Source organism: Rhea pennata, chromosome 2, assembly GCF_028389875.1.
Source record: "Rhea pennata isolate bPtePen1 chromosome 2, bPtePen1.pri, whole genome shotgun sequence".
Taxonomy (NCBI): domain Eukaryota; kingdom Metazoa; phylum Chordata; class Aves; order Rheiformes; family Rheidae; genus Rhea; species Rhea pennata.
In genome coordinates, this window is record NC_084664.1 from 115,146,057 (window position 1) to 115,163,401 (window position 17,345).

The 17,345-nt window shown below is 40.6% G+C and overlaps 1 protein-coding gene across 2 annotated transcripts in view; it reads right to left on the reverse strand.

Annotated features, from left to right (window-relative positions):
* Positions 1-11,452, reverse strand: part of OSBPL1A (oxysterol binding protein like 1A) — a 76,995-nt gene extending 65,543 nt beyond the window's left edge. The window contains exons 1-3 of one of the 2 annotated variants that reach the window (XM_062570228.1): positions 11,415-11,452; positions 6,933-7,055; positions 1,892-1,977 (exon numbers count right to left, since the gene is read on the reverse strand). In XM_062570228.1, coding sequence (XP_062426212.1) covers positions 1,892-1,977; positions 6,933-7,053 — 207 coding nt within the window. In that variant the 5' untranslated portion in view covers positions 7,054-7,055; positions 11,415-11,452. Of the gene's footprint in view, positions 1-1,891; positions 1,978-6,932; positions 7,056-9,511; positions 9,529-11,414 lie in introns of those variants that run through there. The other variant, XM_062570227.1, reaches the window with a different exon arrangement.
* Between the last annotated feature and the right edge of the window lie 5,893 nt (positions 11,453-17,345).

The following is a 17,345-nucleotide window of genomic DNA, read 5'->3' on the forward strand; positions in this document are numbered from 1 at the left end:
GGGCTGTCTTTCATTTCTGAGAAGAAAGTATATAGAAGACAAGTTTAACAGATTTTCTTTTTTTTAACTACTAAAAGAACTGTAACAGTACTGGATAACATGCAAACATGTATTATTACTACAAATAAACAACATAGGGTAGCAGAACCTCAGATTCAACAAGCTTTGTTCTCTCTAAATATATATTGTTACTCTTTCACCAAAATAAAAACTTCAGTGTCAGTATTAAGATTGTACTACCTGAAAATTAACCCGTTCTTTTCTAGCATCTTTGTCTCAACTCTCCTGTTCTCTTGTTTCCCACCTTCCCCTTCCCATTCCCTTTGAAAGGAAGAGTGTTTGGCACACTGTGTAGGCACTGTTCCAGCAGAACAAAAAAGCTTACCTTTAAGTGTCTCTTCTACACTGTTTTACCTAGTCTCTCAAAGGTCAGAAAGAGGTCGAGATGTACTTAACTTTATCACATACATGCCTTGATCACGTAGTTTAACCAGATCTCTCTCCTGGCCTAAAGTTAGCTGACAGGCTCCAACTCTAGTTCTTATAATTGCAGAGCCCTTTTTCTGATCATACTGGACTTCCTCTTTGAATATGAAATCTAGGCCCTAGTATGCATAGAGTTTTATATGCCAGCTTCCAGAGATGTGTGGCCTCCTTTTTTATTCATCTTAATTCTTTAGCTAATACCCTTTCAAAAGCCCTACAAGCAATGAATAAAGAGCACTTAGGGTTGTGTAATGTCTTTCAACTCTGGAAGGGCTGATAAATGCATTAAGTGACAAAACTTCACCTTTTGCATTAAGTAGCCCTCTTGGATTGAGAGCATCATCATCTACTGAGCAGGTGCAAAGGCTAGAGAAGAATTTTCCAAAGAAATCTCAGCTTTATTTCCTGCTTTAGAGTCACAATTACAGTTGGTAGTCTTTATTCCAAACAGATTTCAAATTTCATTAGCTACCTTTGCATCTGAGCATGTTTAAAGTGTTCTTGCTGTCTAAAGCAAAAGCTTTCAGACAAGAACATGGTGTCCAAATTACACAGTAAAGGTTGGTTGAAGTTACCCTGAGGATGGGGGGTAAGAAAAGACCTTAGTCAGACATAACCGAAAATGTACTCCAGAGGTTGCTATGAAGAGACAAATGGGTCAGCTCTGACCACAGAAGCTACGAGTTCAACATCTCTAAGAAGTCAGAAAGAAACAGTAAGTCAAACTATGTTAGTTTGTGCCTGGGAAAAAAAAAATATATATATAAGTTACTTTGCGAGAATTCTGCACATACTTCTTTGTACAACTGCACCATACAATCAGCCCAATTTTTTGCATCTGAAACACTTCAGCCTTTCCTACAACACAATCCGTGAAACTGCCTGAATTTTATACGTATAAGTACTACAGTAAACCAGATCAGATTCTTGAAGTAAATGCATTACTACTACCTGTTACTGGCTTATTATATGCAGATATTCATTGAGCATGACAAGGATTGAAGCTTTCATAAGTGCATAGCTATATACTGTATAATGTTTTTCATTCCAACATTCAGATGGTTACATAAGCAAACACACATGTTTCATGAGAAAGTTAGTTCACTACTGGTAGCTGTAAACACTGTTCAAAGTAACTACAGTATACTACTGCAACATCCCAGCAACTTCCAGTGTCGTTATCTTGAGTCCTTGTAACCAGGAATGACCTTCTTAATATTGCAACTGTTCCACTCCCTGGTTTTAACAGTCAGCTTAGTTATCTGTGTTACACACAGATAAACTGTAAGAGTGGCTCTGTCTCTCTACTAACAAGCCTTTCTTCCATCACAAAAAATGAGTAAATACTAAGTGCTTCTAGCATAAGAATCTTCTGCCTTATGCAGAGAGAGAAGTAGAGAGATACCTTCAGCAAATCGTCTACCACAACAGCATGTCCGAAGTAGCATGCAAGGTGAAGAGGTGTCCAACCCAAATTAGATTTACTTCTGCCTAGAAGATACAAAACAGAAACAGGAAAATTAAGTTTTGGTAACACAACACAAGTTGTTTTGAGGAGTGGTATGGATGACTATTCTTCATAGTAACATAAGAAAGCATTTGGTGTATTTTTGGCTTTCGTTTTTTGGAGCACAGAAGCCAGGAGGCATCATTACAATTCATTTAAACTGAATCACTAGATCAGGCCATGGTCTGAGTAAATTACAGATTCAAATCTATGAAATCTTTGTGGAAGAAGAAAGCCATGCTGTTTGATGGCAATTAAAACCTTTGTCTTCATGTAGTATCTTGTGCCTTGACACTAGCAACAAGTTTCAGTTACTTTCATTCAGTGTGCAAAGCGCACACAGAGTGCAAGTACACATATTTCTCTTAGGTGGATCAAAAACGTTTGGCTTACCTGGTTTTATTTCTTGCACATAAAATGAGAACTAAGACAAAGTATCTTCAGAACAGAGATTCAGAATAAAACAGTTGGTACGGACCAAAGTTTGCAGCTTTTTGTAGCTTGGATTCATTTTTTTAAACACAAAGCCTTATTAAGAAAGTTTCATAATTTTAAAAACTCTGCAACGAGACAAGCGTGGGCAGAAAGCAGACACAGAAGCAACAATCTAAAGGATAATAGCAGTTACACGTTAATGAGCTTTTAGAGCATTTCCTAAAGGACTGAAATTCAAGAATTGTCCTACAATCACTTCTTTTAAAAGCAGGATATGAAAGCGTTGGAGACTACTACTAAGCTAGCAGTTCATGTTATCTTCCCTGTGTTGCAACACTCCATTGTATCGAGCAAAGCTGATTCAAGCTTTGTGCTTACTATGCAACAAGACCACCACATTCTGAGTGCTACCCAAAAGCTATGGAACCAAAGGGGACAAGAAGCATTCAACTGTATTAAGCTACAGTCACCATCAAGTTTTCTCCTTAAGCACTGAATTTAGGAAAACGCGCAACATCAGCCACTAGCACAAGCAAAAAAAAGAGAACTACAAGTTCATCATTCTCTTTTTAACTTTCATTTTAAAACTAACATTAGAATAGGGTTCACAACTGAAATACTTCCCAATTCCTTGTAATTGTTTCCACCTAACATTTCTGCCTACTACTGGCTATTTGTTTTGTTATTTGGTTCTCTCTCCAACTTCTTCTCTTGTTCCAATCTCAGATTCAATACCTTGCTCTCATCTTAGTCTGGCCTACTGAGTTCCTGCCCTAAGTGACTGACGGATCTAAGTACCACAGAAAATACATGGTCCACGTGGACCACCAATTCTGGGACTATACTGAATAGCATACCTACAGAGATCATCTGTATCAGTCTAGCAGAGCAGAACTCCTTGCACTCTGACCAGTAAGTAACACTAAGATCTAAATGATGTAAGCTCAGCTTTTAAGTTTCCATTGAGCATCATATCACTCAATACCAAAAACAGCCATCACAAAATTCACTTTTTTTAAAAAAAATTGACGATATACACTTCCCAGTGAACTCTGACCGATTGAAGACACTGCTTTAGGTTACTAGGTGTATGAATAAGTCATTTTTAGGAATCACACATACTGCTGTGGCTTAACAGCCATGCTACCTTGCCAAGTAACACGACAGGGAGTTATATATATATATATGCCAAGGTCTATACTAAACTGACACTATCCCTCTGAAAGTTCCAAAGTATGTGAGCTGTTTTTAAGAAGGCTTGAACACTGGTCCTGATCTGAGCCTTCCCAGCCACAAAAGGACAAATGAAAAGTTCTTTCAAAGAACACAACAAGGGTCAAAACTGTGCTGAGCTCACACAATTAGCCCAAGACAGGCATTAGTTACAGAGATGACAAGACAGTGCTGCTGCCAAGAAATTCCATTATTAAAAAAATGAGAAATTTGTTGAGATGTTTTTATTCAATAAAGTGCCAGAGGCCTTTGCTCTGCACCTACACTGAATGTCTGTGCTTCTGATATCAGCTGAGCAGTTACTTCAAGCTCTTGAGGTATACGTTACTTCTCTTCAAGTGACCACAAGTATCTGCCCTTTACTGCATTGTATGTTTTCTACCAGGACATCAGTGCACTGGGGAGAATGAGAAGATAGACAAGAAAAAAATAGGAAAACAGACGAACACAATAAAAACCCAACAATCCCCCTTCTCCCTCAATTCTTTGCTTTGATGCCACTTGGCTGTAAATCTCAAATCACTCAATTAAGAAAATGAACTATAACTAGATGGTCATCTTTGGGTTGTGGTCTGTCAGGCTGCTATGCAATCATTCAAATACATATTTTGGCATAATACACTTGCTATTGATCACTCATCTTATTTTACAGTTTTCTCACATTGCAAGGTCTAGATATTCAAAGTTCTTTATTTAAGGAGAACGAGCCAATGCAGACAGGGCCTTCAATTGCTCAACTCTTTTGGATGAAACTCAGGTTTGGTATTATTTTGATGTAGCTACCTCTTCTGCAACCAGTGGTCTGAGAAAACTGGAAATTGAAGTTTACTTCACTTGGCTTGACTTTCATCAAGCACGTCTTCCTTATCTTCCCAACTGCAACACAACAAGCATGACAAGCCTGGATTTGTTTGCTCTTCCTTCACTTTTGCTGAAATCAAGATGTTGGGATCATTGCTCATGGTTACGTATCTAATGTGCAGTCTCAGCAAGGGTTCACCCATGCAAAGAGAAGACACTTTACAAGACGCTGAAGGTAAGTTTTGATGCTCAAGCACATAAATCTTTCAGACTCAAGACTCCTATGGTGCTTTTGGGGGGAAGTTTACACTACCTCGAGTATGGCCTTCTACCTACTCCAAAAGTACTTTATTCCATCACTGCCAGGTCAGATGCAAGTTCTGAAGGAGCGGCTGCAGCACTGAAGATACCCCACATCCTGTCTTTCTAGGGACATCTATCATTATCTAGAAATTAATCATAGAAAGACAAGAGGCTGAAAGGAAGAGGGAAGCGAAGAAAGATTGAAGATTGCAAAATGTTACAGTCTACAGCCTTCATTTTAATAAATTATCCTGTGGTTATGCAATTACTATCTGGTATTATGCAACAGATCAGGATTTGCAGCAAGATACTGGTTTTGGTAGTTAGGAGACTTAACGGCAGTGCTAGTTATACTGTAGATGCTGGCTGGTCTGAGTTTGTCTTAGATAATTTCCAGTGGGGAAAGAAAGCAAAATAATCAAAATGGTCAGTAGCCTCTGAAGAATAGCTTTGTAAGAATAAAGATTAAACTCTGAAGTTTAACACTACCAGAACAGTTCCTCCAGAAAATACTCCAGTCACACTTATTTGTCTTCTGACAGATTAACCCATTTAGAAGAATTAAAGACCAGAGAATTCATCCAGTAGGGATTCCATATTCATAATTACTTTGTTTCATCTAAACTACCATCAACACATTCCCTCTAGTTTCCCAGATCTTCCATTACCATGCATTTATTAACTGGCTGGCAGCCACATATTGCTAAACTGGAAGAGTTAACAGCTAAGCACTGTCTATCTTTCCCTTCATTAGCTGAGTGTCTTCTACCTATCTGCTGACTTTCACAATACTAGCATTCAACTTTGATCAGGAATGCTAACTTGAGACCAATTTGCATTATTTACCACTTGATTGCAGATTATGCCATTTTATTAGGCCTTCTTACCTTTAGATTATGTTTAAGAAGAACACATCTGAGAAGCTCTGTAAACTCTAAGCATAGCACATTCCAGTGATCTACTTACGTGCACTGCTGTATGAATCTTAGCATTTTTCTTCCAACTGGCACTACAGATGATGTCATGAATGTTTCCAAAGGACATACTTGTGAGGGTGGAAGATTCTAGCTCCATCTAGTTCACTTCTAAATTATGAACTAGCTTCCTGAAGATGAAGTGTGAAGAGTTTGGTTTTACATACAGCTTGTGTTGTGAGGTGAGCACTTTAACTATTGTGAAAACACAGACAAGGCTGAATAGTCAAACAAAAGCATGAGTAAACTCTTGATTAAGAACTGAAGTTGGGAAAGGGATAGAACTTGTTTGGCTAACAGCCTTTGTCATGACTGAGAGAGGAAGGATGATTCCCCCCTCCCAGCCCACATATACACTTTATAGCACTATCTTCTCTGTTCTAATTAACTGCTGAATGCTGAACAAAGAAACATCAGTCTGTGTAGAAAAAGCAGGATACAGATCCACTTTCTTGAAGCAAGTAGAAACACTTGGTAAATAAAAAGAGAAATACAAAGCTATTTAAAAACTAAAAAATAGGGTAGTCTGCTACTGCTAACAAGCTTGCTAATCCAGCCCCAGTTTGAAGTTCTAACGCTCAGCAAGCAAGTTGCTTATGTTCAACTATTTGTTGATATGCCTATGCAGAATTGCAAAGTTGGCCAAAGACCCGCACCAGCAATTTCTATTTTCTCTTCCCAAGTGATCTAGTATACATCTAAAAGAAAAAAAGAACATACTGCTACAAGGAGGATTGGGACAAATTAAGAGATGTAGCTGCTGATAATGAATTGATAATGAACCATGGCTTAAAAATCTGATCTAGCAGAGCGTACATAAGGTACCTGATCTCCTCTGCAGCCTTGGTTGAGGCTCTTTACATCCCTGAAACATCCCCTTACATCCTGGACTGTTTTGCTTAATATTATAAACATAACAGCTTGGGTGTTGGCAGAAAGAGATACTACTTCTTCACCTTGTTGACATATCTAGCTTCAATGAACTACTCTGAGCGCTGTACATTATATTTACCTATACTCTATTTTTACGATCCTTTCCCCACACAGTATGGCCTTAAAAGTCACAGGGTAAAAGCAGCAGCATAAGTGGTTTCTATTAGTCTACTGAGCACTTCAAAGAAAGCAAAGTTGTCCTACCAGTAACAGTTTCACTAATTGCAGCTTCAGTGAGGCAGATGAGAAGAGGTACTAACCTTTACAGTTGATGTTAAAGATTATTTCTCCTTTGTCCATGCTATCCAATAGCTGTTTAACTTCTTCAGAGTTTCCATTTCTAGCATCATGGAGAAGCTGCTGCTCTGCTTCTGTACTCATCTCTAATAAAGACACAAGAGACTGAATTTTACAATTGTCTTATGCTGCTCTAAGTTATGGCTTAATATAATACCGGTTTTCACCCTTATTTGTACAACCCCAGCATGAGAGAGGTAGTTATTTCCTAAGCAGAAGACCTTTAATATCAGTTCAAGCTGTTCTTCACTGTCCAGCACCTAGTCATGCCACTGTAGGAAACATTAAAATTTCTCATCTAAATATAGAAGTTAAAGAACATAATTCACATATTTTCTTGCTTCTTGGTTTTCCAGGTTCCAAGTGTGATTTGGGTATTGAAACCGTATGACACAAGTGAGAAATATCTTTGCCACAAGCATAACCAACAAGCATTTACTTCTTCCTCTTAAGGCTTTCACCTTTTTCATGTAAGGTTCATGTAAGTTAGCTTTCCTACGCTAGCAGAGGTTTCTAGTGGACCCACATGTTTACGCTCTGCTGCACTGGATGGGCAGCTCGGTTATATCACAGACATTCACAGCTCCACAGGCAACAGATACTGCTGCAAGGCGAGAAGCCAGTCAACGAGAGAAGACACGATTTTGTTTCTTGTGACCACTGCAGTTGTTTCTGGGAAATCTACACAAGATGAAGCACTGGGTAAGCAAGGAAAAGCACATCATAGTGACAGATAATGTAATATCTAAGAGACTAGAAACCTAGAGCAGAGGACAGACTCCCAAAGCGCTGCGTACACTGAAATGGGAGTTTCCACCTGCCATTCAAATGGCAAAGGATTTGGAAGGGCAGAAGAGAAGAGAAGGGGAAACAGTCTTCAAACTGAAGAACTTGCCAGATAAGACCAAACAATCCCTTTCCAGTCTGTTTCAGAAGAGCAGACTGGATCAGTCACCTGCAACCTGCCACAGACATGAGATACAACCTCTTTTTTCAACAAGGGTTAAACAGTACTCCTGTTTGTGTCTGCTTTTGTCTACAGTTTTTCTAGAAGAAATAGCACTAGTACTTCTATAAAGCTTCAAGCCCTGAAGGTTTACTAGAGCCTTCTCTTCTGAACAGGAACCTATGCATTTGTCTAAGGCAACAGGTACAGCTTGTTGTTATTAGGGCATGTACCATTTGTCGAGCAAAGCTGTTTTACCAGAGTCTAGAGAAAGAACAAAATGAAATATACTGATGCATTATCAGTCTGCAACACTTCCTCTGAAGCTTAGCAATACTGTTTGGTGGACCACAGAACACAGCATTGAGAATCATATGCTCTGAAGCTAATAGCATAGTTAGAGCTCATTTTGCCGACTTACTCATTGAAAAAAAAGCAAAGCTCATCCTTCATTTCTCCCCCACACATGACATTTCTTTAGCAATCTCTCAATGTATCACATGAAAAATCATACTCATATCATTACCCCATCTATGTGGGATGTTGACAAAAGACAGGAGGTACTTAGAGCAGTGCACATTCAATGCATTAAGAACCTTTCCCATTTGATATTGATGAGAAGAAAGAAAAGACTGCTTGGGAAGGGAATCAAAAAGCTGATCCAAATGCACAACTCTTATGTATGCAGCAGGGCTAGCAATGTGCATGAGCAGAATGTTAAACAGCTTAGAATACACAAAAAGCTGAATGACTAGGTAAAACTACTTGTATGGTTCTTTCCTTAACAGTCATTAGATCAAAACCACTGATTTTTCTCTCTTTTTTTTTTTTTTTTTTTTTTTTTTTAAAAAAGAACTCTTACAGCAAATATTATCACACAAGTGAAACATGTAGTAATACGGCTAATAAAGGTCCATTTGCTTCAGTGTTAAGTTCCCAGAGACTTTGCTGTTTAGGTCCAGCCTTCAATTTCAATACACTTTGTAAGTCTGAAGTATGCAGTGATGCAGAAGAATGACTGGCTGGCTATTAGTCATAGTTAGAAGGGTCATTCACATGGAAATGTTCCTACAGTTGAGGCTAGAAAGTGAATGTGTCTGTGGTTATTCATTAGACAACAAGTGATACAGATCCTGAAGCTTTAGTTAGCAGAAGCTCAAGTTAGCACTAGTACCTAACTGAAGCCAGCAGCGAGGGGCTCATAACAAAAGTTAGCATAATCTTGGAAAGACTGATTTAAGCAATATGATTTGCTCTTTAGTGGAGTTGAGCAACAGCCAGCAGAGCCAGCAGATTGAGTGGCAAGTTTAGATTACTCAAAGAGATAAATACATAGGAACTCAAACTCCACAGGCTAGTAATTTTATTTGGTACATCTGCACACCACCTGAGATAGGAATATACTATTTGGTCACACGACCTGACATCCAAAGAGCTCCAAAATCCTCACCCAATGGTTTTGAGGTCGCATGACAGCTCACCAGCACTGAGAGACACACTCAATGGTTTAGTCTGGATTTATTAGCCATAAGATACTACTAACAAGTTAATCCCGATGAATTGCACTGCTTGTAAGTTAAGCTATTAGCCACTTACGTGAACTGACATCTGCTCAATCAGTGATGCTGCCATCATTACAGTAGTCCATTAATTAGATAGAATCATAGAATGGTAAGGTTGGAAGGGACCTCTGGAGATCATCTAGTCCAACCCTCAGCGTGGCCCTGTACAGGGACTCATGATCTCGGCATTAGCAGCACCGTGCTCTAACCAACTGAACTAAACCTGCCCCCCTAGCTAAACTGCTTTTCATGGCTTATCGTTATGCCTTGTACTGCTGGAAGGCTTGTGCGCTAGTCTCTACAGTCACTGGTATGCCATGAGAAAGTAAAACAAAAAAAACATTTAGTATCTCAATCATAGCTGAGATGCAACTGTGAGGCACTTCCGTTAAACCTATTAGGTCTACGTGAGCAGTATTTGACTGCTAAGTGAATCTTACCCTGTAAGAAGATATAAAGAATAGCACTGAAGATACTCCACTTCTATCTTCCTCTATGAACCTTCCACTGAAGAGATTTTCCTCACTCTGCTAAAACATCCGGGGTTGTTTTCAGCACAAACTAGACAGCCCAAGTTAGCACACTATTTGCACACCTGACTAAGGAATCTTGCAGAATACTCAACCACAGAAGGCCAGCTAACAACTGCTGATATACCAGCTATGTTTATCTAACTGCTAGGAGACTCCAAGAAAAAAAAACTGCTTTTCTCACCAAGAGGTCTATGAAGATCTAAAGTGCCATCCCTACTGAGCAGTATTGTTGATATGAACCGCTCACTTTTACTTTGATTTCTTCTCCCACGCTGAGGCCTCCTGCCAGATGTATACAGTCCAAAACAGCAACAAACCATGTTAACCAGCACATCATTGGCTTTCGCTCAGCTGCAGCTTAACAAAGATTGCAGGCAGCAGAAACAGTACAGGCACTGCCCAATTTAACATGAAGGCTCTGAGTCAGCAGCTACTGGTGGCACAGGAAGCTTTCCATTCACAACGAGTTGTACAGCATTGGCTGCTCTTTCAGAAGATCCCTCTCTAGCAATGAAAACTAGATTCCTAAGAGAGGATGACATTTGCTTAGGAAGACTTCTTGCTTGTCCCAGCAAGTACGTGTTATGAAGGGAGGCTTGTAAAGGAGAGGATGAGAAGCCCCAAACCGCACAGACAGACAGAACCAGTCTACAAACCCGCACGACACACTGCACCAGTTCCACGGAGGAAGAGCTGCAGCATCAAAGCATCTAGTGATGCTCCCTAAGAAGAGTTACTTTAATTTACAGGTAAAACGTTCTAAAAACCAGAACTTGAGCACGCTTCTACGATGTGGTTCCTTCGGTACTTCGCGTCAAACAACCACTTACCTAAAACAGAGCTACCCCCGCTCAGTAACAGCTAATGCAGAGGCAACAATAGGCTCCCTCACCAACAGCTACTGCCATGGCACGGGTATTTAAACTCATCGCCGCTCCGGGGCACCTCCTGGCTATTTTCTGCCCGCAGCTGAGCTCTGTCAGGTCAATTCCTGCCACTCCCGGCCGTGCTGCAGGCGCTCACCGCGGCTAGCGCGGGACCCCGCGGGACCCGCCGGCCTGCACGCGGGCCGGCCCGGGCCACCAGCCGCAGCCGCCGGGCCCGGCCGCGCCGCGCCGGTGCGTCCCCGGCCGCCGCCGCCTGCGCCGGGGGGCCGCGGGGGCCGGGGACGGGCGCGGAGCCCCCCGCCGCCGCCGCCGGCGCCCCACGCGCGCCCATCTCGCGGGCGGCACAGGGAGGGCGGGTCACGCGCGGGCGCGCTGCAGCCGGGCCCCACCGCGGGCCGCCGCCGCCGCGCAGGCCAGGCCAGGCCAGGCCGCTCCCCGCGGCGGCCCCGACCCCGGCCCCCCGTGCCCAGAGCCTGCCGCGCCGCGCCGCGCCGAGCCGAGCCGAGCCGAGCCTCACCGCGCCGCGCCGCGCCGCGCTCTACGCGCCGGCCCCGCACGTGACCGCCGGCGGCGGCGGCAGCGCCGGGGCAGGCGGGGCCGCTCCCCTCCCCCTGCCCCCCGCGGCGGTTCGCGGCCTGACGGCGCCGGGCCGGGCCGGGCCGGGCCGGGTCTCCTCAGCAACCCCCCCCTACCCCCGGCGTGGCCTCCTGCCGGAAGGAGAAAGCAGCAAAGTGCGGAGGGAAAAAGTGTGTGTGGAAGCGCCTTCAGTCTTGCGTCCGTCTGGAGGAAGCGGGCATTTTTATACTTATATTTTTAATTTATTTTTAATATGTTTTTATACATACACATCCCTCAGGCGAACCGGGCCGTTTCGCGAGGTGCGGCGCGGCTGGGGGCGCAGAGCGAGGCCCCTCGGCCTCCTCTCCCTGCCCCGGTTTCATCCGCACCGCCTGCTCCTGCTGAAGGCACCTCGCTTCCCTGCTGCTACCGCCCGAGGCGGCTTTGGCCTTTCCCAAGCCTTTGAAATCCCACAGGAAATCCCAGGAGTTCAGCCGCATGGGAGTTGCGTGATCCCCAAACCTGCGTCGTCGCCACAGCAGCCATGAGAACCTATCTCAGAAGTTTATGATGAGACTTTCGTTCCAAGACTGGGCAAGTTTCAACCTGAGAGATTACTGTGAAATTCCTAGGACATAAATAACAAGGCAGTCTTTAGTATTGCGTGTTACATATAACTACGCATATTTTTAACATACAACCATTTGAAGAGGGATATATTAAAAGAAGAAAAATAGTTCCGCACCTGCAGATAAAACACATTTGTTACGATTTCTGCTGCTTTTCATTGTCTTCTGTTAACCGATCTTAGCTAAGAGACCTGCTTCTAGGGATGCTTCAGCAATAAGCATAAGCATCCAGTATCTGAGAGGCTGGAGTTCAGCATCACATTGACTTTCTTTCCTCCGTAGCAGCTCTTCAAGCCTGTTCTCCTTACTTACGGAGCCCTCTCAGCTGTGTCATGCCCATGTGCCTATCTTTTCTTACACACCTACCCGCTCCTGTCAGTCAATAAAGCTTTTTCTTGCTTGCTTTTGCTTCTGGTTTTAAGTCTTTTTTCACAATGCCGTAACTGCTCTAAGCAGCCTCAAAATAAAATGAAGGCACCCCCTCTTTTCCTATTTTTCATCATATTTTACATACAGAAATTCTAGATACAAATATTTATATATTTCCTAATACTCATTATATTTTATACAGTAAAAGCATCAGCAACCCCCCTACTCCATCTTTGCAATGTGGTGCAGACTTTATAGCACAGGGCTTTGCCTTGCAGCCAGTTACAGTGCAGCTGCTCTTGCTTCCAGATTCAGACACAGGGGATGTCTGTTATCTACCAGTGTTTTGGCTCCTTGTGCGTCCATGGAGTTTGGGACTCTGAAGTGTGGAAACAAGAAAACAGTTCTACAAATATCATACCTTCTTTTTGTTTTGAGCATATCATTTCTCTTTTTTTATATCTTTCCTTTTTCAGGCAGCCTGCTGGAATTAGTGGTGCAGAAAGCATGAAGCACTTGCCATATTAGGGCTGAACACATTGGCAAACAACCTGGTATAGAACTCACTGGACTGTTTTTGTCAATGATTTTTGCAGCAGAGTGTATTTTACATCCTCTCCTGTTCTAGGATGGGCAACCTGACTGCAGAATTCAAAGCCATGAGGACATAGGCTTTCCTGAGACCAGACCAAGGAGAATCTTCTTCAAGGAGGGAACTTCCACTTTGTGTGGTGCATAATCAACTAGCTGAATTAATTGCTGCAGGCAATCCTATGACTAGAAGTACCCGGGTGAAAAATCTGAAATAATACCACTCTTCATTGCCCTGATTTGAATAAAATAACCACACTATTGCGGCTGAAGTCATCATTAGCAATTATACAAGCCAAGATGTCAGATGTGGATCATTTCTTACTTTGCAAGGTACTGCTGGCAGCTGAGAGAAGACGAGAAGCAGCGTGCACACACACACACACACAGATAACCCCACTTTCTGCCTCTGCACAATTGGCCTAGGCTTCTAGTCGTTTATCCAAGGCTGGAGTAAGGATGAACTTTTGGAAGGCACTTCGGGCTTGGAAAGAGACAATAATTACTGACGATTTATTTTGCTATTCCCCAACAAAACTTTACAATTTTATTTATGATACAGCACCTCCTATCAGCACATAGCGCTCTGACTCTTTGTTTCTTCCACTTCAGACTAGAACATACTAGCCACATTAGCAATATCCCGCTCAGCAAGGAAGCATACAGATGGAGAAGATTAGTGAAGTAACATATAAGATATGATAAGTTGTAGTTTTCTTACAGTAAAATGGTTAATGACTGAATTGACTGAATGTTCATTAATTGACCATCAGTCGTTGGACAGAAATTTAAAATTTGTGCTCTGACGCAGTTCTTGAGAAAGTTCCTGCTTGACTACTTGGAGAGCAGCACAGCAGAAACAGGACCCAGTCCTCTTTCTATACCTATTGTACTTACCAGGTTGGCAGAAGACAGGCATAGCAGAATTAACAAATATGCTGATGGTCTCAGATACGATTCCTGTGGTTCTTTGCCTTGAGCCACCAAGAGCAACTTCCAGAGAATGATGAAAGTAAAATTTCTGTGTAGTTCTGAACTGCTTGCAATAGGAATTTGTTACAGGTGCAAGTTTCTTGGTGATATTTATTTCATTTCTGGAAGGAAATAGCCCATAGAAATTAACCCCGTGAAGTGGTTAATTTGTAGATGGTGTGAACCTGATTCACTGTTGAGATAGGAATGCGCTTTACTGCTCAAAGCAGCACTGAAGCAAGCTCAAGCAGCTTCTGGAGGCATCTTCCTCCAGAAAAGAAGCATATGATAGAGATTATTTCAATGGAGCATTGTATCCTGCTCTACTTATCTGAATGCAGGCATGGCAGAACAAAAATGAGAGAACTCACGGATCCTCTTTAGGCAGGATGCTCCTCTAACCTGCTGGCAGTTATTACACTGTAGAAAAGCTTTTAAATTTCACTAGCTCTACAGCAGACAACTGTACATTGCTATAGGCTATATTCAAGCCAGCACACAACTGGGTCATAGCTGAGTAAGGAAGCAATTTTATAATTCCAGGTGTCACAAAGCCACCCGTATGTGACATAATGCTTCTCCTGTGTTTTACCAGCCATATGTCAGCCAAAGATTCGGTCTTTGTGTAGTGCACTTTTTTGTCAATGTGATTGAATCAGTTTGGTTTGTTTTTAGTTCCAAGATGATAAACTGGCTGCATATAGGGATTTTATATCTAGCAACTTTGTAGGTAACTTACAGTAATTTACCCCTCATCTAGCAAAATATAGCATTGTGCAACTGAAATCAGCTGACCTACTTTGTGCTTAAATGCATATATGTTCCTTATTGTATGGTAGCGATTGACATTTATCAGATGTTGTTTGGTAGCAAGCTGAATAGTATCCAAAATTCTGTGTCCTGTTGGTGAGCAGTTTACTGTTTCTATAGCAAAATGCTTTCACTGAACTGTTAAGATAAAGCTACAGCTCTAGTAGTGACAAGTAAGTAGACTCAATGGAAAAAAAAAAATCTTATATAAAAACAGAACACGGAACTGAGGGCATAAATTGGTAGTATAGAATTTGACATGGTAATTTTGAACTATTAGCATGGTTAAACTATACCAAGCTTAAAAGTATACCTTGAAGGGAAGACTTAACAGAAAATTAAGTAATTGTATGCACTACTGTATACTGTTTATTTCTTGACTCTCATCTTGAGTAGTAAGGCATCAAATTCTCTAACAGATGGATCTGTTCACTTTTAATTTGTCCTTTGTTTGTCTTGTCCTTAATTTGTCCTCCCTTACCTTTATTTAAAGACTTACCTGAACAGTCAAATATTCTTGATTTTTTACTTTTCAGAACCTTAAGCATGTTTTGATACTGATGCAGAATTAAACAACACATCTGCACATGGTAATTTGAGGTATAGTTTGCAAATGTTAAAATTGTCTTTAATCTTCTAATTTTTTTAAAGAAGTTGCAAATGTACCATACTACTTGTGTTGTTCGATACAAAAACAAGTAGTATCTTTGATATTTAACTAAAGATCTGTAATTTTACTTTAATTAAGTAATTTAACTGTAACTTGACTGTAATTCTGTATATTTTACATATTTGTGTATTATCCCTGTACTGTGCTTCTATGTGTACATATTGTGGCTCCATAGAAGTTAACAGTCAAACTCCCATCAACAACACTGAGATTAAGATTTTGTGATTATGCTTTACATGTGATTCTTCATCACAAATCAGAATTTGTCATTCATACCAACTATGGCATCTTGCACCTAATTTGCATTTACTGTGTGTTATAAATGTCTATATAATACAGTTTTCCTTATATCAATTAAATACCAGCTTATTATACAAATATAAGGTTTATAAGCTTTGGATCATGATGTTTAAAAACTGACTAGCAAAGATAAAAGGAATTTGCAAGGCTAGACCAATAAAATTCACATGACATAAAGTTACATACAGAGGGAGAATGATCTATGGTCAGCTAGTTCCTTTTGCTTTGTACTAACATAAGGATGTGGCTATTTACCTCCCCCGCTTTGGGCAGATTTAGTAATAAAATGTAAGCATTATTATATTAAATCTAAAAGTGTTTCTGTAGTTTTGGTAATTTTTTCTTTCCAAATTCTTGACAGCTTGTACATGTCTTCCATTTAAATAACATAAATAACAAATTTTTGTTTAAGCTTTCTGTGTAAATATTTCTTCCTTTATTTCATGAATATTGTTTTTATCTGATTTAAGCATTTGGTTCTCTAGCTTTAGATTTTAGTTCTAAAAAAGCATCAATAATGACCAAGCATACTACACAAAGCAGAGCAAAGAAGCTGCATTCCCTCTAGCAATTTAAGCCACTCTGACCTTTAGAGTTTTCTTTTGCTTACTTGTGTTGATTTGAGCTGTGAATGTTTTCTTTCGCTATCTATGGTTCACAGAAAGAGAACTAATAGACTGAAGGTTAGACTTAGCCATTATTTAAATGTCAAAGCTCATGCACTGCTGTGAAGAGTATCAGTTTGGGACGCTGTTAGCTATTAAGAACAGTGAGGGTCAGTTGCATAGTAAAAGAAGACCCCAAACACTTCACTAAACTCTGCTGTGTTGGTGCCCAGGTTTGAAAGTTATTTCATATCCAGCTTTTACTGAACGTTTATTTTAGACAGGCAAGAAATTAATCAGCTGTTAAATACCCTTGTGCATCATATCATCTACTCTGTTATTAATTTAGTATATATAAACATGTTGGAGATTCACTAATTACATTTGTCTCCATTTCAGTTCAGCAAGAGTTATAAAATTATAATCAACAATGAAGGGAAATAGTAGGGTCCTCATAAATCTGTCAGAGATGTCTCCAATCCATGCAGTTTTTATTCTTTTTTGTCTTTTTATCCAGTACAGTCTCTCCCTGATCCAATGGCAAGTTGTTAAACTCCTTCATATCAATGCTTTTATAGGGATTATAGACAACAGTCATAAATATTGTCAATAATAACTTTAAATCATTTAATAACACATACAGTGAATATTCATGTAAACTCATTTGCTCAACTAAGTCAAAACGAGCAATTTACAGAGTGCAAGCACTCTGTAAAGAAGTGTTTGTTATCATAAAGTTAAAAACTGTCTCATAGTGTCATAATTATAACCTCTTAAAATATGTAAGAAAAATTAATATTGGGACAAAGAGATGCAGCACCAACTACCCATCTTTTCTATGTCTTTATAAGTTAAATCTTTCTGTTATGTTGGGGTGAGAAGGAAACTGTTAAAAAACTCCTTTCTCTGTTTTTGTTGTTTTTTTTTCAATATGGGGTGTTCTT